Below are 24,844 nucleotides of genomic sequence, written 5' to 3'. Positions count from 1 at the left end.
AAGCTTCAAGCATCTTAGACATGAACATGCGTTCTAATACGTGTACAAGTTGTGAGCAACTTTTTAAAAAACCTTCATTGTTTTTTTTGCCTATGAAAACATTGTTGAGGAATGAAGGAGGGCTTGAGGTTAGCACTGTTAATGCACAACTTGGATCGTGGGTTTGATTTGATTGTTAGCATGTTCTCCCCGTGATTGTGCAGGTTTTCACTACCCGATTCCTCCGGGTTTTCTCCCTCCATCCAAAGACAATATACGTGCATTGGTATCTCTTAATTGTCCTTGTGTGTATACTCTGTGGTGGACCACCTTGTGTCCTATACTTCCAGGACAGACTCAGGTTTGCTGCAACCCATACCAGGAATATTGTAATAATGGATGAACAGATAACTTTATTAATACTGCTTAGTTTGGGTGAGATCCACAATGATAAGACGTAAACTGCAAAATACAGTACAGACCTCAACTATGAGATAGAGGATTGACATAAAATTGTGTTCTTGCATAAAGAAGGTAAAACACTTCCTGTACACAGTGAAACAATACAAAATGTCCAATATTTTTGTAAAGCAATGTAAGTGATCAATATCTAAACTGTCCACCACTGATGTCAAACATAAGAATTGCTCTTCAATCTATAAAGCACCTGCAAGATCAACCCATCCCAAAGGTGACTGATTAGATTGTTTTGCTGCCTGGTGGCACTGAATCAAGACATTAACTATGTAGTAATTAGATACCAGAAATTCAGTTGTCTAGTTTGTTACAGTTGACATCCATCTCCTAGATGGCGCTCCATTTTACTCCTGTCAATAGGTCCCTGTGATGGTTTATATGTTTTCCAGGTGTGTGTTGTTGTGTCTACCCCTATACAGTCTCACAATCACTGTTACTTTACTGCACCATTAATAAACCCCTGTGTGTCTTCCCGTACTCCACCTCCTGTCTCCTTCAATTCTTACCGCTTTGCATAGGGTCTAACATAACATCCGACATGGACTATAGAGCCTGTCCGTAACACAATGACTGTAAGCTTGCTATAGTGCTTTTCACGTTGCCCACTTGTGTGCAGTCTTAATTATTGTTATGCATACAGATTCCCTTAGATGGTCCTTCATGGATCAATGCACATGACTGATTCAGGTCTGGGTCAATCACAGGTGCCTCTGTTCAGCTGATAGTGCTCTGAAATTTTGTAATGGATGAATGGATCTTTAATATCCTTGTGACCTAACATTTCAATATTTCTTCCAACTACATTCCCACATATACAGTAACATGTACCCTATATCTTTCACTAAGTAGTAGCATCTGCCCCAAGTCATTAAAACTAACAGATTAATACATGGTGTGTATGTTTGTAAACATCAATTATGCACATGCAAACTCACGTGCACACATTTCTTATCTATGGTAGAGGATATGAACACCATACACACAAAAATGGCTGGTATGTTTACAGGACGTTTTCTGCATTTTATTGAACAAAAGCTTTGTAAGTTAAAAAAAGAACATAAGTTGTATTCAAAATAAGAGCCACAATCTGTTTAGGAGAGAGTGACCACCACTAAACCTTGCCTGCTACAAACTACTTTAAGTATTACATGCACATTTTAGACATTCAGGGTAAACCGAAACGAACTGAAAGCAGCACACTAACTGGAGTTAAACCTGTGTATACTGTAGTATGTAGCTCAGTGCTGAACTAAAGTGCTACAAAAAATAAAAACAATTGCAACAAACTTGGTCATTGAAATTAATTGCAGTTAACCTAAAGTAACAGCTTTAGGTTTAGCTGCTGTCCTCTAGAGTTTACTAAAGTTGGGTACTAACTTAAACCACCTCTTCAAATGATTTAAGCAACTTATTAGCATACTAAGTGGAACACTGGATCACATTAGAATGTTCCCAAATATAATGGAAATAATATTGTCCCCAAATAATGAATTTATGCATCCATTGCTTGAAAATTATTGTAATACTTAATCACAATTGTTGTCACACCACATTTCTTAATAATGATGTTTACCACATTTATTAATTTTTTTAATTTATTAATACAGATAATGAAGTTTAATGAAGTTTAATGTCTATTAGTAGCCGTATTAATGTTACTGCATGCAGAGCCTATAGTATGTGATAGTGAATTTTAAGTTTACCCTAGAGAGTGAAGAGAACTGAAGTTAAGAAATACATATTTAAGTCGAGTGTAGAGAGAATAAATTGTATTGCGGGCATTTGTAAGGGTACGATGAAGAAAAACTCTTCGCATTCTCCTGTGGACGTGATTCAAATGGTGTTGAAACAGACGGAATTGTCAGGGAACCGATAGGTAGAAAAGGAGGATCCTTATGCATAGCCATGAATCCTGCAGAATGTAGAGTAGCACAGGGACAATATCCAAAACACGTAATCCAGAGGCTTGGTCGATAGGAGAAGCAATGAGTCTGGTAACCAGGGAAATCCAAGAAAGACAATCTGAAAAACGATATCCAAAGAGCGTGGTCGAAAAAGGCTTAAAAGAAAAGATTAGGAACCAGGAGATCAGTCAAGAAGGTTTAAACGCACACAAGAGAATACTAGGGGAGGCTTCTCAATAGTGAGCATGGGTTGGTGTGTGAGGGAACTTTAAATACTGAAGGGAAAGGAATGTGGTTGGATAATCGGTCCGGGAGTGAGAATCTGTAGCATCTGGTCCATGTGAGAAAGTAATGGGTTCAGTTAGGGATCGTGAAACAATGGGTTTGGGAATGTGTTGGCATTTGTGAGGAAGAGTGTGGGGTATGACAGGAATATTCGGAATGCTTTGGAGACAAACTGGTGGGTCATCCCAGTCAAGAGCAAGGTTGTGTAGGAGTTCACAAGCCACAATGATGTTGCTGGCTCTATGTATGCAGACCAAATGAGAGAAATGAAAGTAAAGCACTGTTTTGAAATTCTAAAGGCCCATAAGGTCAGAACAATGATAAACTGAAATGACTTGAAAAGATCTGTTACAGATGTCTCCTAGGTTTACCTTTTTAGAGCTCCCATATGTCTGCCCCTTATATTAATGCTACTTCTGATTAAAGAATAAAGTTGTTGATACTACTGGACATTAGCTTGTGCTTTCTGTAACAAATAACTAAATCCACTGTAAGGAATATACAGTGCAGTACATGCCTTAGTCAGTCATCTCACTATCCACTAATCCACTAAAAAACTCTTGAGATGAACAGCAACCAGTGTAGCCTCTGAAAGTGCATAGCACTTACCTTTATAATATTGCAGACACAAATGTAGCCTATACATGAAACTGAAACAGCGAGCAATTTGAGCTAAGTTCGAGCTAATTAGAATAACAATAATGCAGAGTCCTTATCACCACACTAAGAACAATTTCAGCTGGTCTCCAACTTTGTTTCACATGTTTTTTTCTGTGCAGATGAGCTCAAAGCTGGAGATGATCTCCATGAAGGACAGTATTAACTAGGACAGTATTATCCGAAAGTTCATTACAATTGACTCTCATAGTCTTTCTCCCAAAGAGCAACAATATCAGTAACACCCTTCTATACCAACACCCACAAATTCAACCCATATGAAAATGTGAACCTCAGAATTTGTAAACCCATGTGAAAATGTACATTAAATAATATACTGCGGTTAATGAGGTTACACCTAAGTTAACTAATTACATGTCTTTTGAGGCCCTATTAGGTGGCCTCTAGTGGCCGGCCCATGGAAATGAGAGTCCTTCCAATAATGGAAATTAAAGTCTACTACATTATTTACTATAGTAGGTAATAATCCAAAAAAGGGACATGAACTCTAATATGTTTTACAGGCATATCAAAGAAGTCTAGATGTTTATTTAGTAGTATCATGAAAATACAAGATACATTTTTAAAGTGTTTTATTGTATTAATATTATTCATTATTATATTAATTCCCTCTGTTAAATGTTATTTAAAGTGCTGTTATCTATTCAGTGTAAATATTCTTTTCCTAAATAATTACATAGGGTTTGTCTTAACAGAAGGGAAAATGTAACTGCAAAGCTAAATACTGACTGTACTGTTATACAGTATGTGATAATGGTATATTATATGTATACTGTACATATAATACAATTCCTGGTTATACAAGTTATTTTCCTCCATACTCATCTAATAAACTCCTGTCTATATTAACAGGCATAATAAAGGCAATTGTGTAATGTTTGCCTTTAGTTGGGGTTAAAGGCAAGGCCCTTAACCCCAACTGCTCCAGGGGCACTGCACAATGGCAGACCCTAGGCTCTCTCCCTGTCTGTGTGTCTTGTGGAGAGCAAGCTGGGGTATGTGAAAAGATAATTCCTAATGCAATAAATTGTAAAGGGTTAATAAAGTAATGTTAAAAAAATATATCATGACTCCCCAAATGTTTGTATATATGAGAAAGTTGCTTTTAAACCCAAAGACCAATCTTGTCTGATAACTGGTTTCATACTGGGGAATTGTGAAGGACAATTCAACCCCTGAACATTATTTACACAATAGACTTGTGGTAGTGAGTGTTGTAGTGTTGAAAAGTAAACCTGTGTTTGCCAGGTTTCACTAACATTAAAATTAGAATAGGTCCCAATATATTATTCACACAGCACTAGACAGTGAGACTACCCCATACAACAGCAAGCACTGACTGGAGTTAGTATTAATTGCACCCCATACCCTCCTGCTCTAAACTAATTTTGTTCAACAACTCAACTCAGTGTAAACAGATCTCCATAACATCGAAAAGTCACAGAGTTCGCTATTAGCGAACCAGCCAGCAGCCATAACACCCTGCAACTCACAACTGGTAACCCACTGTAGCTAAGCAGGTGTGAGCCTGGTCAGTACCTGGATGGGAGACCTCTTGAGAAAAAACTAAGGTTGCTGCTGGAAGAGGTGTTAGTGGGGCCAGCAGGGGGTGCTCACCCTGTGGCCCATGTGGGTCCTAATGCCTCACTATAGTGACGGGGACACTATACTGTAAACAGGTGCCGTCCTTTGGATGAGACGTAAAACCGAGGTCCTGACTCCCTGTGGTCATTAAAAATCCCAGGGCGTTTCTCGAAAAGAGTAGGGGTATAACCCTGGCGTCCTGGCCAAATTTCCCATTGGCCCTCACCAATCATGGCCTCCTAATAATCCCCATCTAATAATAGATTACTCTGCTCTCCTGCCCACTGATAGCTGATGTGTGGTGAGCGTTCTGGAGCACTATGGCTGCCGTCGCATCATCCAGGTGAATGCTGCACATTGGTGGTTGTGGAAGGGAGTCCCCATTACCTGTAAAGCGCTTTGAGTGGAATGTTGATTCAAAAGGATTTACCCAAGGCCTACAGCTCTGCAAACCATAATCTGCAAATGTCTCTTACTCCTTTTGTCACTAATTGGTCTGATTTAAGGTCTTACATAAGCATTTGATGTGGGTCTGGCCAGCTGTCTTGTCTTGTGGTGGTGACATGTGGGGTGACAGTATAAGATCGATCAATAACACAATCTAACAGATAAGACAATGTTGCTGGGTGGATATTAAAATGAAGTAGCCCAGTCAAGTGGAATATTATTGATTTGGATAATGCTGCCCAGGCACTTAAAATACATGCTTTACACAGGCTCAACTACCCAGACTTCACAAGCGTTTTGTACAGTACATAAAATAGATTGAAGTTTTTGAGAAAATAGAGGCTTTTTCATTTTTTCTTCAAACATCTTATTTTTGACAGTTGACTAAGGTATGGTATAAGAAAATTGCAAATACTTAACATTTTAATAGACAATGATAAAGACAGGTCTTAACTTAAGTTTACAAATAAGGAAGTACACAATCAGATTGTGCATCAGTAAAGGAAATATAAGCACCACTGAACCTTTTTAATTAGGTTTCAGTCTCCTGTTCTCAGTGATTGCAACTGGGCTGTTTATTGTCTCCCTTGATAATTTCTTGTTGTTTTTTTTTCTGTGCAGCTCTTGCTACACTTGTTTCTGCTCTTAGCTGAAAAAACTGCTGTAAAATATTTTACTTATTCTTATTTATATGTAGATTCTGTTTATAAGAAAACTGTAAAATACCTAAATGATCCTATAAACTGAATTTTCATATTCAGCTCCTCAATTCCTCTGTTACATTGTTTCATAAGTTCATTTCTGTCTAACTTAGTGTATAACAATCATTGATTATCGCAGATAAAATTATTACTCCTACTTTAAATTCATGGGCTATATAAACTATCCTTCTTAATGCATACTTACATTTCTTATAGGAAATGACAAATCGGATACTAAAATTCAGTGCACTAAAGTTCAATGTTTATAATTAACCATACTGCAGTACTGCCCTTTATATGTACAGATGAAGCCATTCAAAATGGGTGAGGTATTTCGCAGCATACCGCGACACGCCCACCGGGGTATCACGCGGTTCACGTGTGTCACGTGACTAACTATCCAGCGTCGCCTTGTAAAACCGCCAGGGGGACCTTAACCTCTCATGTACAGCATTTGAGCCTTTAATTTTGAACTGTGTATTACAGCATGTTAATCATCAGTCATTAAAATGTTGGTATATTTTATGAAAGCAAGATTGCTCAGTTGGACAAAAGTACACAACCTACCTTTATCAGAAATATTTATGCATCAAAGCCTTTACTGAAGATATTACTAATAGTATTAATAATGGATGACTTTGGACAAGCTGTATACTCAAAGTATAATTTCTTTAGCACATTTGTACAAGCACTTGGAATCTGTCCAAGCCATACTGTACTTTGTCAGGCATTTTGTTTTACTTCAACGGGCATAAAAACTTCCTTGCTTTTAACAGGGCGTTTCATAATTTCTAACTACGAAAATGATTTAAAATGCGACACCTATCATTCAACTAGAGCGTAAAATATCACAAGGATCCTCAAGAGCACAGCAAAGAGTGTATTAAAAGACACTTGTATTTATCAACGCTTTCTTTTCTTATGGAACCACTTCAGAGGGGTGTTCCAGGAATCGGCACTTTAAAGAAAAAAATACACACCAGTATTCCATTTCTCCCTAAACATTGTAAGCTTCGAAGTCTTTAACTAACGTGATACCGGAGTCAACAAGCATACTTTTAGAATTTGATTAAAAGGGAATATAATATGGAATCGTGTATCTCAAGAATTTAATAACGGTATGATTATATCCGTGTACTGCGGCAGGGCTGTGTAGGGCTGTTTCGTCTGCCTGTTCATGCGAGCTGTCTTGTAGCCTACTGGTCTAGGTGCGTGACTACCAACTGGCAGGTTGTGTGTTTGAATCCAGCTGGTGCTGGACTTTTAATTTTTATTTATTTATTTTTTAATCGCGTAACATAAACATATTACCGTATGCAAACTGTACTGTATACACTATGTATATGTATATTTAATGTCTTAACTGTGCCCGTTTAAGTATTGAATATTCATATCTAATTTTACCACTGAAGGGAAATCTTAGTAGCTGAGCATAAAAAAATAGGAGCATACTGTAACGCGTGTGAAGGCCATAAACGATATTAATTTTGGAACATAAACATACAGTATATGGCTGGTCTCGGTACTTTAAAGAAAACATACACGAAACATGGTTTCATTATGACCAGAATCGGTCTTGAGATATTTTTAACTTGATTTACAGTATTTGAGAGGTATGTCTTAACACCGATACTACAGTGTTTAAGTACTGCTCACGTATATGTTTCTAGGTTTATATTATGCATTTCATACGGTCAAATTACTTTTGAGCAACTAATAAGAAGCGCGAAACGGTATGCGTTTTAGTTTCGTTTTGTGCTGGGACCCGTGGATTGATTAGAGATATCAAGTACATACAAGTCATTTTTTAAATGTTGTAGTTCGTCTTGAAAAAATGTTACGAGTACATCATCTATCAACAATTACACAGGTTCTGTTTCCATATTGCGGATTTTGGTTACGTAATATTATTTTCTAGATTTCACGTTGTGAATATGATGGGATGTCTGATGGGATGTTTCTAAAAATCCATCCTCTGTAAAACGTCTTCTCTAGTTGTCCTGCATATGTATTCGCTACTGAAGCTGTGTGTTCTGAGCCTGGATCTCTACATTTCTGTATGAACCAGCTTAGAGGGCTAAAGACAGCTTGTGTTTAAATTGAGTGTAAGGCAATTTATGCTTCTAAAGTCATGGTCAGCATTTATTTTTGTACTGTGCTGTAAACTTGTTCTGTGCCAAGTCACATTATTTTATAGCGTTTTTATAGCGTTATCAAATCCGGTGGCGCTGTGTGTACTGTAGTTAGCTGTAGTTTCCTGACTCCCATGTCACATGGTCTGTGATTGAAACTTGTAAAACCGGTTTAATTCGTCACAGCCAGCACTCTTCAGGTGTGAGGGTCTTCTGCTCAGAATGAAACGCTAAAATGTTTGTGTATATTCTAATGGTAGTGGGGGCAGGGTGTTCTGGAACAGGTTTGGTTGAAATTGCATTGGAGATCTATGTTCTTCACACCTGAAACATTTTCTCTGAAAGCATTTTTTTCACAGTTTAACCGATCTTGTTACAGCATGTTACAGTTTACTATTATTAACCATATTAATTTTAAGTGCTTAATGTAAAATCTTGTAAAAATATATTTTCATTGTTCAAATATACATTAAGTCTGACTATCATATAATAAGTTAAATACAAATCTAAAGAAAAAATAGGGTTAAATATAATTCAAAATATTTTGCTAACAATGTTAACTGTTTATGAATAATAAAATGTATTAACTAAGGAGTAGGATAGCACAGTTGTTAGTATGTTTTTTGTTTTGTTTCTTTTTCATAAATACAACAGTAGTACCTGATGTCTCAGTGGCTTTCAAAATTAAATTATTCATGCAAACCTGTGAACTAGAAAGATAACTAAGATATCCATCCATTATATTCCATAATATCCATGAAATATATGGCGCTGAAATATGTGTGACGCAGTGGTGGCCTGACACGGTGAGGTGCCCTGGCAGCTGTATGATGCAGTGATGGCCTGGCACGGTGAGGTGCGCTTGGAGCTATGTGACGCTGTGGTGGCCTGGCACGGTGAGGTGCGCTGGCAGCTGTGTGATGCAGTGGTGGTCAGGTTTGTAGAGGTGCACTGGCAGCTGTGTGTTGTGATGCAGTGGTGGCCTGGCACGGTGAGGTGCGCTGGCAGCTGTGTGATGCAGTGGTGGTCGGGTATGTAGAGGTGCACTGGCAGCTGTGTGTTGTGTGTTGTGAAATGTTCACCATGTTTCACCATGCTGAAAATGTTTGTACCAGACTTTTTTGAGGCCATCACTGAGTCACTGGGATCAAACGTGGAAAGATTAGATTGTAATCGTTTTTATTTTTTAAATACATTTTAGAAAAGTGTAATCTATACTAAAAAGCTGTACACCACCTGCTATAAAGATACATATTGTAATATTTTCGGGTTCGGATAGGACAGACACAAGAACTCAGACTTGCGGAGTTAAAGCAAGTTAAAGACTTGATTTTATATATCACCTTTAAAAGTGGCATCTCAAAGCAAAGTAAATACCCAACACTGATTGTACCCATCTGTCATGCTAATAAAGCAGCTTGAATTGAATTGAGAGGGGGGGGGGGTATATTTGCTTTGTGTATAAAGTACATTGTGAATGTTTTCACAGCCTTCACTTTGTCGTTTTTATGCCATTTTTTGACCACGCACGAATATTCCTATGTCCGTATCTTCGCAAGGGAATCAGTGTGAAAGACTCTGATGCTTAAAATGTTTAGGGAGAAAGTGGAATACTGGTGTGTATTTTTTCTTTAAACTACCAATACCAGCCATATACAGTCTGTAACGTAGGGATTTCTATATGTCTTTATTTAGTGGTTACATTAGTGACAAAGGCTAAACTTTTAGCTTCAGTAACGTGTACATATCTCCCCTTTTTATAAAACGACTTGGTTGAAAACTGTTCCAGAGCCACTGTTGTTTCATCAGTGAAAAGTACATCATGAAATGCCTCTCCCTGTTCAATCCACTGGAAAAAAGAAAAGGAGCATAAAGCTTCTGATGGTCATAAACGATATTCATTTAGGAGCAGCATCAGAGGTATGTTTTTAACTGCACTGCATTGGAGAGAATACCATAGTGTGTTTTTTTTTTACTCCCTGGCGGAAACTGGCTTCCAGAAGAATCAGTAAGGCTCAGAGATTAAATAAAACTTCACAGACATTAACGAAGAGCATAACGCATGTACTGTATACACTGCAAGTACAACCCCCCTCTCTGCAGGAGTGCTGGCTGTGACGAATTGAACCGGTTTCACGGGTATTTTCAAAGTAGGAGGCGAGATTTCCAGCGAAAGACACCTCCCCCCCCTCAAAAACCCAGTAAGTACAGTACTCACTAGTTAAAGGCTAGGCTCCCGACTACGGCGAAAGGAACCCTTCTTTCATTAGAAGACAATGAACATATTTTAGCCCTGAATGAATTAATAGCAAACATGGTTTACATAAAAGACATTTTTCCAAGAAAGTTTAGCCTTTGTCACTAATGAAACCACTAAATAAAGACATAAATATAAAAATCTTAAGATTTTTAAAATACATGACTTTGCTAAAATTTATTTGAAAATAAAAACAATTACAACCGCCAGGGGAGAGAGAGAACAGGGGAGGGATGTTGGTTTTGCATAAGGGGCGGGGCTATGGAAATTAGGTCTGTTTGGGAATGTGTAGTTACATGTTCTGGCTGTTTGTGAATTATCGTTGTTGAGTATGGAGTGTTGAGGTATTGATTTTGTGTAATGCTTTATGTTGAAAATTGAGGTGGATTTTGTTTATGATAAACAGGATAAACTGGGATGGGAGGAAGGTTTGGTTTTGCATAAGGGGCGGGATTATGATAATTGGAGGACTTTGCGAGAGTAAAATGGTTTGATTATTTGATTTTGTATTGTGGTTGTTATCTATGTTTTTGGTTGGTATTATGTTTATATGGTTGTTTTTGTTGGTTGGTTGTTATTATGGTTATTAATAATACGATCTATAGTTGAAATCTGAGCCTAAATAAAAAGAAAAAGCAAGTGATTAGGTTTATGAGCAATCTAATTACTTATTCGTTTAAAATGATATATAAAATAAAGTTTATTATTAATTTGCTGGACAGAGCGGTGAACATTATTATGCATAAGACAAAGATAACGATCCTGATCAGTTTAGAAATCTGTGTACGCTGTAAGGTTTTTATTTCTTAAACTTTTAAAATACACGTTTTGAATAGAAAGAAATCCTCTTCCTGGTACAGTATGTATAGCAAACCAGCACGTCTTTTTTCTCCAATCAGAGGGGTGTCAGATGGAGTCAGCCAATCACCATTCTGAAGCCCTACCATAATCTCTGGTATGGGGAGACCCCAGAATTCTGTCCCATAGTTCAGACAGATGATAGATACTTTTATTGATCCCGTGAGGGACATAAAGTAAATCATTTTCATTTTAGGAAATTATTAAACGCTTGGTTAAAAGCAAAGGAGATTGTCTGTTATAGTGGACATAAAAACAAGAGTTCGCTGGCATTATATCCTGGAAGACACAGACCGGCGCCAGACCGGTAAAATGCCTGATGAACTAGGGATTGGACAGTTTCCAAGTGCTTGTACAATCGATGGAAATGTTCAAATAAATGTGCAAAAGAAATAAACAAAATAATCATTTATTTCTTTATCATATTGGGTAGCTAATGTCCTCTCTTTGCTAGTTAGTGGCTGTGTTTCTGCGTTGGGTAGCAACGGGTGACTGTTCTCAGGCGGAAGATGTAAACAGCTTAATGTTCGTGTTAAATAATTTTTTTAAATTAAAATTCATTCTATACAGCAATCACATATTTGGGTACCGTTTCATAAAACTTTCATGCTTAAAATGTTTAGGGAGAAATGGAAGACTGGTGTGTATTTTTTCTTTAAACTACCAAGACCAGCCATACACAGTACAGTTTACATACATACAGTAATGTTTATGTTCCTAAATTAATATCGTTTATGACCTTCAGATGCGTTATGCTCCTCTTCTTTTTATGCTCAGGTACTAAAATTTCCCTTTAGTGGTAAAATCCATATAAATATTCAAAACTAAGCGGATTAAAATGTGCACAGTAAAGACATTAAATGATTAAATCTTTGCACTACCAACCAATGCACCACGAGTGCCCCTGTCGGTCATTTTGGCCAGCCAATCACTTGCCCTGCGGTGCCCTCCGGTGCCCCGCGGTGGCTTGTGGGTAGGTTACTGTACCGCGGGTTTTTACCGCCCATTTTGAATGGCTGCATCTGTAATTCATTTCTTGGCATGGGCAGCTCTACAGCCTTGATGATGGCTTTACAAGAAGCTGTGCTGATTTCATATTCATTCAAAAACCTGGCAGCCACGATTTTTAAAAACATACATTTGACACTAGATTTTTAAAAACATACATTTGAAAAGGAGTGATTCTTTGTCACGGAACCTACCTTTTCTTACCGTCTCTTTTTGCAGACTTTTGTAATACAGCCCTTCTTCTTAAGTATTCATTCTGAAACTCATTATATTTGGCAGTGTGTTCTTTTATCATGTCTGTTGTTTTCTTATGATGCTTCTTCACAAGTTCCTTCATTTCTTTGTAATGTTTTCTCTGTTCTCTTACAAATGCTTTTTGTTGTTTCAGCTCTTCAATAGTCTGTGCTTCAATCTCTGTAATTACAAAGGACAGAAAGTATTGATGCTATAATAAACTTATCACTTCTGAAAAACCTTGCACAGCTTCCAACAGTCTTTTAAATTTGAATTTCAAAAGAAATGAGATGGGAAGTTATGACCTTGAACTGCCTGAATCTTATACTGGACCTACGACTGAGAAAATACATACCTAAAGGACATTTGCATTTGTGATTTTTCATTAACTAAAATTATAAGCATACGTTTTTGTTATAGGGGACCTGTACCCCATATGCGTGAGCAAGGAGTACAACACACGTGGGTAACTCTTTTATGCAAATGGTTCAACATAAATGTTAGAGTTAGTCTAAGAGCAATTTAATCACCAGTTTTGCTAAAGGCTGGAAAAAAACTTTAAAAATCTTGAAATAATCTTGAATTAAAGCCCTTGAAAGCTATACAGATCGCACCCAATTAGGTGATCAGGAAAACAGATCCATTGAGAACATTTTAACTGGTGGATTAGGGGAGGATTTAAAAGTATTCCCTTTTTTGTTTAGATGAAAGTGGCTGTACACGTGATATTGGAATTAGTGCAGAAAAATACAATGAAGACTATAAGTAACTTCTCCTTTCAGATGAAATTAAGTTACAGTATATGAATGGATGGAGAAATACTAGAACAAAAAAAATATTCCTTGCTGAAAAGAAACAACATTTCATCTGTGGAGCTTTCTTCGGGTGCTGACGCAGCTACCTACTTGAAAGACTAGAACGTATTATTATTTCATTTTCTTGGTAGTATTATTATTAGATTTATGACAAATGATGTATTCTCCGAGAAAAAAACTAAAAACAACCAATTAGCTATAAAAAATGAACAACTCAAAAGTCTCACAGCAAATCTAGAATATAAAATCTTTGGAAATTAAGTGTTATAAAGTGATTATTAACATAATATCAACCAAAGGGTAGGAAAACAAGAAAGCCTACACAGAAAGAAAATATATAATACTGAGATAGTCTGACCATGCCATTTGAAAAATGAACACCTTGGAAAAGACCATCATTTATTAACAAATTTAGAAGAGGTAAAAAGAAGGTAAAAGAAGAGGTAAATTCAGCATAAGAACAAGCAGATGGAATGGTGTTCAGAAATCAGCCAAAAAGTGAGAAGATGTGACAGAAAACACTGTAAAGCATGAAGGTATAACATAATGTGACAGGATATAATCTTCGGAGACCAAAACTCTAAAATGCTTTTTTTGGCAACAATATTAAGATAATAAAATTATATCTAAGTAACAAGAACACCCTGGAAGTGAACTGTGCTTTTTTTTCAGAAAAGTGGTCAAAAGGAGCTTAGGTTTTCAAATAAACCAAAAAATTAACTTGTAAATCTAACGTATTTCCTGTCATCACTTCTGAGTGTGATTCTCTAAATACTGCTCTAAAATAAATTTAAAAAAATACCAGACACTGTATATTTGAATCACGTAGTAGACCTATGGCAATGTAGCATCAGGTCATAATTGATATGACGCTCTTCTTATATGGACGTGCATGAATCCTAAAATTTTGTGGGGGGTAATATACAGCAATTGCATGGGGATCAAACAACTGCAGTGTTAGCAGCTTTACACTGGCTGCAGCTTTTAAACAAGCAATTTTGCATTTAAGCAATGAAATGGAAATGACAGTATAAAGCCTGGTGGGAACAAGTCAAAATCTGGACAACTGAAAAGGTCACAAAGCATTTTTGCTACATATTTCAAGACACACAACATATATTAAGAAAACTAATCCACAGAGTGGGGTAAAATTAAAGGGGGGGGGGGTATTTATTCTATCAATTGTTTTAAGTTATAACTAAAAAAAAACAATAAAATACTTAAAATGATTATCACACTATGCTAGTCTCGCTATTAGCATTAAAATGCCATATAGGTCCTTGGGTACCCAAGGAATATTACAACTATTAAAGACTTTACATCATAAAAAAGACTCCTTACCAGTGAGAACACTTTGTATAACATCTTCAGTTTTCACTGTTGTTTTCACCGAACCTAAAACAGACATCCCATTTTTAAAGTCATTTAGAAAACAAATCTTAAAATACCATACATGGACATTACTGAAGATTCAACTTAAATATTTTTAATTAAAGTAAAAAAATGTATTTTTATTTTATTGTCAAGAAATTTCTATCTGTGATCATGAGATTAATATAAATAATATGTACCAGAAACAACACATTTTATTTTGGGGTAATTCCATGCTTACATCGGATTATTTTAGAAAAAAAAGTCTACTCAGTGATTTTAAGTGACCATTAGTACAGGGGCACATTCTTTTGAAGTAAATTGCAGTGCGTAAAAGTCACTGTTTGGTTGTGTGTCATATGATTACATATGGAGATCCCAATAGGTTGCAAAATATACTTTATTCACTTAGTGCTTGCAACGGATAAGCAAAAATAACCATTCTGACTTTGCTGTCATAATACATTGCGTGGGCACTATTTGAAATGGTATCAACAATAATAACCACAAAACATAATATTTTTGTTCCTTAAATTCTGATAAAGTTACGGCATGGATCCATAATCATCTTACAGTAAATCATCCTCCAACCCCAAACATCCAACCTATTACAGGTCCTAGCCTTGCTCTTTGATGTTTTACCAAGATGGTGTTTTTATTCACTAACCTTGAAAAAGTGTCCCATGGGCAAGTAGAATTACTGTTGGACTAAAACTCCTTCATAAATCTGTTAATGTCTTCTAATATTTAGCTAATATTTTCTTTAGCCAATATCAGCCAAATATATTATTGTTTTTATTTATTGTATTCCCTCATTTCCCTGCCTTTATTGATACTTTTTATCTGAAGACCTGAAATAGGACAGACAAATATATTTCCTGTGAATCTCCTACCTGTTGGTGGTGGAGGGTGAACTGTCTGGGACAGTGGTTTCGGAGCTATAGAGGGGGTGTGATTTACACCATTTTCGGCAGGGGTTGGCTTGGGATCACTGTTAGGTTCTGACAGCATATCACCTGGTTCCACCTAAAAAAATCAATACTGTATCAAATCAAAACAAATACTGTATAAACTGTTCAAACTAAACTGTGAAAAGGCACCAACCACTGTTTTGCTCCAAACAAGAAAGGGTGACATACAGTATATGACATATCTATCCAAGAGACATTTTTAGTTAATGCACTGATACTATGACTGCTTTTAAATCAGAAAGGGGAAGGAGCTAACTGCCCATTATTGTATATTTAGCAGTGCAAATGTATATGAAATCAGGCATGTTTCTTATACAGTTTATACTGGAGGTTTGCAGTATGTAAGCTACTGTATCTCTAGTTTTGAAGGCAAAAGAGATACATTATTTTCCTAGTTAAATCATTTTAATAAGCACATCCATCTCAGATTAACTTTATTCATAGTTCTTACAGTATAATCCAAATATATTAGACATATACAGTACTGTATCTATTTATACATTTAGACATTCAAAAACACCAGCACAAACATTTGTGTATTCCAAACAGAAGCATTATGACCTAAGAGGTCTTAAATTTAAGCGCATATATCTTGATGGACAGATTCACATATCTAATAACTAAATATAATTATATAACACAACTAACACATCATTATTGCATATTTAAAAAAAACATTGCAGTCTTTTTGTTTATTGCAGTAAAACGTTAGAAAGGAGAGCACAAAAGGAACAAGAATGCAAATCTGTCAGTACCTCCAGCCTGCTGCGTAATGTATAAACGTAACTGTGGTATCCAATTCTCCTTAGCATTGTTCAGCATGTTCATGCTCTGGATGCAGTATGCTCTGTCACTTCAGTTTAAGTATCCAGTGCTGCACTCTCCCCTCCCACTAGCATAGTCCAAATACAGAACCCTCATCTACTACTGTTTTCAACAGCACTTTCATGTCTATGGGCCCCATTGGCAACCCAGCTCCCAAGATAACCAAAAATGTTTCAACAGCAGTTGCTATGGTGCCTGATTTAAGTGGTTCTTGATTTGCTCTCATGTCTGTTTCTTCCTTCACTCTTTGTAGGTAATGACAGCCAGGAGAGAGTTGTTTTCATCTTCTGCTCCACCCTTACAAATCTACAATAGATTGCCTCAAATACATTGATCTTAATGGTTGGAGATGCAATACTCAGTTGCGCTTGTTATGCTCTTAAGTTAGGTAGGTTTCAGTGAAAATTTGTCTTTTCTGAATTAATTTTACTAGTACATTTGTTAACTGGTGAAAACAATTTTATATGAACTTTGACCACACATGAACACCCTTATAAAAATAGCACAGAGAAAATAAGAATACAAATATTGATTTATATTAAAAAATAACAAAGTCTAACTGGGAACATTTTGTTAGTATCTTTTTACCATGGTTTAATTAGATTCCACATATGCAAGACACGATCTGAAGGTCTATAAACTGGATAAGGTACCTTGGCTGAAATGCTATACAGAGACAACTATTATATTATACTACAAGGTTCCTAAGGTGTTCTTTTCCCTTTTATTTCACTTACTCCATATGTTTCTGTAAAGTTACAAAAATAAGTATTTAAATCTTGTGTGTAAGATTACTTAATACAAAGGAAATCCTCTCTATTATCTCTTAGGAAATGAGAAATGAGCTTTTAGAAAATGTCTATGTGATATCAAATCAGTTTAGTTGATCAAAAAGAACTAATTAAGACTAAAACTAAAATTTCCCTACCTTCCTCTTTTTACAAATATTTGTTAGTGAAAATTCAATACTGTGAAGCATGTGAATTGTTACCCACAAGTGAGGATATGCAATGGGGAATTAGTTGTCTAGTATGCTTCCTATAAAGAACTCTGTTACTGTTTAATGTACATGTCTTTATTCTGATGTTGTAAAGATATTTAGTGAGGAGTTGAATTTTTGTGACACATGCAATAAGGAAACTTTTTTTTTCCTTCCTGTCTTGCTACTGTATATCATAGGGGGTTTTGAGTCTGCAGTCCTATGATGTTTACTCTGGGTAAGGTGGGTTGGCTGCATTAATGTTTATCATTTTTCTCTAAGTGAGGACAGGAGGTGGTGACTGATTTGGTCCATGGGAGGGAGCACTAGCAGGTGCTCTACAATTTGTGAATTTGTGTGGCAACTTATGGGAAGGAATTGTTGAAGGCCCTAGCTGCCCTGATGTTGTAGTATCCAACTATCCATACTTTCTGCTCAGAACACTTGTGTTTTCTGTCAAAACACTCTTATTGTATATTCTCCATTTTGCTCTTGTTTCTTCAACAACCATGTTTATATCAGAGAACAAGTACAGACATGTTTAGACTTAATTAATCACAAAAAACATTTATCACAAAAATCCTTACCTCTTTGCTGACATCCTCTTCCTCCTCAAGTGTCAGAGCAACTAGTTGTCTGGCTCTCTGCTCCATGAGGTTGACATATCTGATTGGGTTGGACAGTGCTTCAATCACATCTGTTAACAGCATGTTACCAAAATGCAATTAATGTTTTGCTCTAGAAACCTAATAATAATGTTAACATAAATCAGTGGATTGTTATTTTCACTGCATGATAAAACACTATCTGTAGGTCTGACTGGCCAGATGGATGCTCCAGAAATAGGAGTCCATGAGAAAGAGAGATGTGTACTTGGGTGTTTGACATGCAGAGCAGGAGTGTGAGATGTCTAGGAATAGAGGGGCTCCTAGATTAAGTAAGGAAGACAGTGCGTGATTTACTGAGGCCAAGAGTCCATGAACCAAGGACTTGGTGATGAGAATTGACATTCAGGGATATGGCCTCAGAACAGGTCATGAAAGGACCAGAGCATGAACAAAATGAGAATGAAATAAATGAGAAACAATGAGATGAGATATGAGATGCTACCAAAAACATTGTGTCGGACGTATGAGACTCTAAAACTGAGAGTCTACAAGCTGAGGGTTCAGAAGCTGTTGACAGTAGACAAGCTCAAACAGTGTGAGCATAAGAAACTAGAGTACAGTATGTGTCATATCCTAGTTGCTCCAATGAGAGGGCAGTGTAGTAGCACCTTTCTCGGAGGAGAGTAATGTATGTGATGAGTGGGGAAAACAGAGAAAAAGTTTCCCCAAAAGGCTGTGAAGGTTTGTCAGTCACTATTTTGAATGCCTGTTGTGAAGGCAAAACAAACTGTCTAGGAGTAGAGAGGCTCCTAGATTAAGTAAGAGATTTCGAGTTGCAGGAAAGACAGTGCAATGTTCACTGAGCCTCAGAGTCCGTGAGCCAAGGACTTGGTGATGAGAAGAAGCTGTAGGAAATTCCAAAACTGGGATCACAATACACACAGAGAAAACAAATTAATAGTAATTTCAGTCAGTAACAACCTTTCCTAAATAAAACACTAAAATAAGCTATGTTAATCAGTTTCAATATACAGTAACAAAACTAAATATATACAGTATATAATTAAAACATTAGTTGAAACCACATAAAATCAAAATGTCAGAATAAAAACTATTTTCATTAATAAGAATGTTTATAAATGAATACATGTCTTTTCAGAACAGCTATAGTAAATCCCAAAACTCTTGATGACAACTAGGAACAAGTTTTTGAAAACATTCAGAATTTCATCTTCTTGATCTTTAATGGGCATCAATAAAAAAGAAAAAATATAAGGTACCTGCAAAGGTATCTGGTACATAGTCCTTCACTTCAATGTACACAAAAAGAGCAGGTAGTGTTAGAGGTTGGTTCTTTTCATTTCTAAGGCCGATGTAGTGATAACCTAAAAAAGAAGGATTTGTAAACTAAACAGAAGCAATGTCAGCAAGACAATGAATGAGTCAAGCACAACATGCCTGGAGCTCTTACCTGGTCTGATTGCAGAGACAGGGATGATACGATGGCCTATAAATTTACCGCCTTCTTCGAATACTGCTATTCTCAATGAAGCTAAAGAGGGCAGCACAACCTATGAAATAAAGGCATTATTGACAAAGTTTCATATAAATCTCTTTTATTCTTCTGACAAAATTTTAAGTCTTAATTTTCTAAAAAAATACCACTACATAATTTTAGAATATTGTACAGTAGTTTTTGCCATGTGTACATTTATACTGGAATTATTCTTCATGCTAATCTCCCAGGACATACACAATACAACAGACGCCACACAATGTAGACAGTACCTTACCTTACAAACATAATAAATAATAACAGGAACAACAAATATGTTGTAGGACTATATGATCTGACAATCATTTTTACAATTTTGAATTTTTTAACCATTTTTTATTTATCATCTTGGATTTGTTACATTAATTAGGACAAAGATATTATTTAAATATTTTATTATTTCAAATGGATGTGTTACTTCAAAATACCCACTGTAAACTAGAAGATATAAAGAAATGTAAAGTATATGTGTAATAGTGTAATGAAAATGAAACCAGGGATTTCAAGAAACTCCTACTGTACATATTCATGCTGTAACATGTATGTATATACAGTCTACCAAACACTAAAATAAATCACTATGCATGCACAGTATGTTTTTAGAGAAATAATTTAAAGATACTTTAATGCTGATTAAATGTTTAAAGCATTATGTTGATTACTTTAGAATTTATGACTGACTGTCATATAATCTGATCTCATTAGAGAGAATGTTGACTGGACTTGGGGGACAGAGTGATTGAAAAGCACTGAATGTAAATGTAATGTAATGAAAATGAAGAAATTAAATCTATAAAAAGTAACCAATATGCTCCATGTATCAAGAAAATAACACCTCCCTAACTCTCTGTGAATGTTAGAAAGTCAGCCAATTCAGCATATTATGGTTTGTTATCTGGGGTGAGCAAACTGGAAAGATGTTGCATCCAAACACTGTCAATGACAGGCTACAATCTGGGACACAATTAGTTCACCAAAACTGATGGGGCGGTCCAAGTCTGATTGTATGGACAGGAGTGCTGGTTGCTACAGTACATCACTCCATGTTTGCTATAAAATGTAAACTTGACCGTGTTTTGTTAATCAATTTCTAAGACCTCACTCGCAGCCCTTCCTGTAGTCTTATTCTAACATAACAACACATGTCCTAATGCTGCTCATACAGTATAACAATGGCTTTTTTACAAGATGGGAATTTAACAGTTGTATTGTGGATTACTCACTTGGACTCCATTATACATTTTTGCAATTAAATGGGATGAAGTATGACTTGAGACCAGTGAAAAGGCACACGCTTGCTCAGCTTTAAGAGAGGAATGTAATAGAATCCCACCAGATAACATCTCCTTACTGTTGCAAAGCATGTGTCAAAGATGTACAGACTGTATGCTTCAACCGTGACTGAAGACACATCACGACACACTATGACAGTAGACCCGCTGCTGATGACAAATGTTATATAGTATAATGATATGACTTACAATGTTTTTGTATGTTCAATAAAATGTCAAAGCACTTGCCATCTAAAGGATTTTTTGTCTATTTCATGAAATAGCATTTGTTGCAAAGAAGTGATGTTTTTTATGCTCAATATACAGTATGTTCTCTCACCCTACTCTATGTGATTAAATTAAATAAATTACAGACTGTAGGGGTCACCCTCATTTTGCTTTTGTGCTTGTGATTATGTGTGCGTAATACAGTATAGATATTTGAATATCTAAAATGAAAATGTAGCATTTAGCTATATTATTAAAAAACAGGACTTTGTGAGTTCTAATTTTTTATTGGATAAGTGTTAATATCTTCAGTTTTGTGTGTGACACAGCATAATGAAACATGCTGTGATTTTGAAATATAGCCAATAGAAGGGTTTTTGAATTCCCTCCGAGTTATGTCAGACAATAATGCTTCTTCATAAGTGCTTCTAGCTTCCACTGAGTGCATAAAAATTTAAGGGGAAGTCACAAAGTAAATCTGAGGCCTAGTCTGAAACTTGTATTCTTTGAAATGTATTTTTAAAATAAAAAGCTAACAAAAATCAAAAGTGCATCCAGATGTAGAAATGTGTTTACATACAGTATAGTTAGTGCTGAGTTTTGTATCTGCTCTGCAATCATAAAGGAGAAGACATATAACAGCTGTAATATTTGTTTGCAAAGACAAAAGTAATTATTCCAGTTTTAGTCATGAGAATTAAAATGACATTACAGAACTGTTTCATTGCCATTATATTGTGGCTTATGAAGGGTAAGACGAAAATTGTCCAGAAGATTCTGGAATTACCTGATATTGAGAAAATCGTAATTATTTCAAATACTCTACCGCAATTGGTTTACTTACCTTCTTAAACATTATAGCCTCCTCTTCCCAAACAGGATTGACTGCATTTCCTTGGGAGGTCTTTGTCTTAAAAGCTTTCCTTCTTGTATCAACCGGAAGTCCAAACATGTCAATTTCTACATATGTTCCAACTTTCTTATCTGACAGAAACTGGCCAGATATAATCTAACAATAAATAGATAATGATATTATTATTATATTATAATTATTTATTATGACATTTATTTAGTTGTTTAGGGATTGTAAATTCCATTTAGAAACTGTATTGGTCTGTACTTCCGAAGGTCTACCATGCCATAGGTGTACAACTACTCTATCTTCAGTACTGGACATTCAGCCTTTGGTGATACTGTATGTTTCACTGGGCCTTATGGTCAGTTTACATTTTCATTCTCTCTGAACAGTAATCCCTCTGGGGTTACAGATAATCTCCCCATAAGGGGAAAGTATAACAGATAATTCCCCTTAAAGCATTTTTCCCTTCTCAGTTCCTTTAGATAGTGCCTTCTTTACCCAGGTTGCCTTTCAGAAATGATTTTCTTATCTCTGGTTCTCAAGCACATTTTAATCCCTTTAAGGAATGATAAAAATATTCCCTAGTCTCTCCATCAGTTCATTTTTAACCCTTTAAGTCTAAACCTTTCAACAGCTGAGGCTGGTTAGCAAGGGATGCTTCTCAATTACCAACCCTGGCATTCCTGAAACAGTAGCAGCCAGGTTTGCTGTTACCTTCTTTCCTTTCACATCTAAACTGTCTAATTGTTCCTTTTTTCACCAAAACCTCATGTGATCCCTTCAACCCACACCAGCAGCTTTAGATACTACATCTACCAGCGAGCTCTCACCTCCCTACCCAATGAAGCAACCTACAGCAGCTCCTTGTAGACTGTGCTCACTGGGGGCAATTACAGTAAGCAGGAAATTAACAGAAACAAGTAACTTTGTTGGAACAACTCTCAATGCTTAACTGTATGTCTATCAATAAAAGTCAGTTCTCTTCCAAATATGAATAATAGATACTACAGTGTTATTAACATTTAAATAACAAACTATTTTTAATACAACAATTTCTGAATTTTGAACAAAATCTTCAAAGGTTAAACAATTTAGTTCTGGTACATACAGCCTAGGGAATATTCTGAATTCAATATGACCTTTCAAGAATATATTACAAAACAAAAGGACGACAAGCTAATGCAAAAACAACTGACCTTGAATTTAATAAATTAATTCAATTTGATAAATCCACAAGATTCATTCAAAATACTTTAATACCGATGTAAGAATGATTTTGAATGTGAGGCAATCATTTGGTTTATTAAGTTCATTTGGTTACTTAACAGCTGAATAACCCAAAGATTGATTTCAAGCATTTCTTTTAAGGCGCCCAGGGATCAGCTTCAACAACACGGATGAGCAGCTTGTTACATTCCGTACCCCACAACACTTTTTATGTAAACTAATACCTCTTGTTCTTGATTGAAAATATGCCTTCCCTTAGTTTTCACTTGTGCCCTCTGGTTAGTGTTTCCCTGATTCAGAATAAATACTAAGGCGTGACTGTGGATTTTAAATAATTGAAACAGGTGCCCTTGTGGTAAAACAACTGAATTATTTAAACCCAAGAAAGTACTGTATCTGATTTTTCTTCTCTGGATTTATTCAAGAGCAGCAATATTGTCCTTGTATCTTGTTGAGCAGAATTGTATACAGTAACTCTTATTAGTACATTGTACAACTTTAACATGGCACCCCTTCATTAGTATTACAGTTTTTAACAATATCATTTAACAGACTGTTAGCTTTTTATTGCTTCCACAAATTGACTGGAAGATGAAAATAATCTGTCCACATAAATACCAAAGCCCTTCTCATACTGTAAGTAATTCACTTTCCTATTTTATATATGTAGTTCATGCTGTTGGTACGTTAGCTTGTATGCAACACCCTACACATCACTACATTAAAACATTAGTTTCCAAGTGTTTGACCAGTCCTGAATTTAGTTTAAGCCTTTTTGAATTTCCTTTTACACATCCTCAGTGTTTGCTAATCTTCATAGTTTGGTATGAAAAGTTGTCTGTAAATGTGATTAGTTAGCAAACTTTACCAGAATCTAGATAATTGATTTAAGATAAAGAGCATTTCTTATCAATTTTGTATTTTAATATGCAATGTATTTATACAGTACCTTTTATTAAAAGCATATTTATTTATTCAAATACTTTTAGTTTTAACATTATATGACCAGACAAATTAGATGGTGACAAAATTGCAGACTCACCTTGACTGATAGTGTATTTGCTACTATTCCATCCACAGTGCTTTCTGTGAAAGGATCAAAGTGCTTGTCTGGGCGTCTCATAAATTCAGGTTTGAGTCTATATCCACACTTCCCATTATATTCATACATCCCCAAGTTTAACTGCATAGAGAGATCTATAGAAAAACAAAAGGTCAAATAAATGAGAATCTGAAAGAACACAACCTAATCTTAACAATTTAAAATCATAAAAGCACTCCAGTCTGTCTTTGAATCCATGTTTTATCGATTGTTTACCATGCATGTAGTACATCCTCTTCTGTTAGCATCTTGCATGAAAATGTGATAGGTGTAATCTTACCTATTGTCTGGAAGTTTAATGCTACCAGCTGACACCCAGCATTCCAAAATACTTGAGGCATGTAGTTGGAAGAATCCACTCTGGTGCCCTTTGGATAAATTCTGCTGAGCTGTAATTTGTTGTACCTGGAGAAATCTTATTAAGGAAAAGGACAAACCAATGTTTTTCTAATACAGTTTCTATAAAATGTAATCCCTGAGTTGTCTTAC

The 24,844-nt window shown here is 35.9% G+C and overlaps 1 protein-coding gene across 3 annotated transcripts in view; it reads right to left on the bottom strand.

The window, feature by feature from the left end:
- The window catches only part of plcb1 (phospholipase C beta 1), a 385,213-nt gene that overhangs the window by 59,605 nt on the left and 300,764 nt on the right, over positions 1–24,844 (bottom strand). For 2 of the 3 annotated variants that reach the window (XM_069178666.1, XM_069178665.1), the window contains exons 19-27: positions 24,636–24,760; positions 24,296–24,450; positions 22,012–22,176; positions 19,585–19,684; positions 19,394–19,498; positions 18,093–18,202; positions 15,624–15,756; positions 14,701–14,754; positions 12,505–12,724 (exon numbers count right to left, since the gene is read on the bottom strand). In XM_069178666.1, coding sequence (XP_069034767.1) covers positions 12,505–12,724; positions 14,701–14,754; positions 15,624–15,756; positions 18,093–18,202; positions 19,394–19,498; positions 19,585–19,684; positions 22,012–22,176; positions 24,296–24,450; positions 24,636–24,760 — 1,167 coding nt within the window. The remainder of the gene's footprint in view (positions 1–12,504; positions 12,725–14,700; positions 14,755–15,623; positions 15,757–18,092; positions 18,203–19,393; positions 19,499–19,584; positions 19,685–22,011; positions 22,177–24,295; positions 24,451–24,635; positions 24,761–24,844) is intronic. The other variant, XM_069178667.1, reaches the window with a different exon arrangement.

This window comes from Lepisosteus oculatus, chromosome 2 (genome assembly GCF_040954835.1).
Source record: "Lepisosteus oculatus isolate fLepOcu1 chromosome 2, fLepOcu1.hap2, whole genome shotgun sequence".
Taxonomy (NCBI): Eukaryota; Metazoa; Chordata; class Actinopteri; order Semionotiformes; family Lepisosteidae; genus Lepisosteus; species Lepisosteus oculatus.
This window is presented reverse-complemented; position numbering and strand designations above follow the sequence as displayed.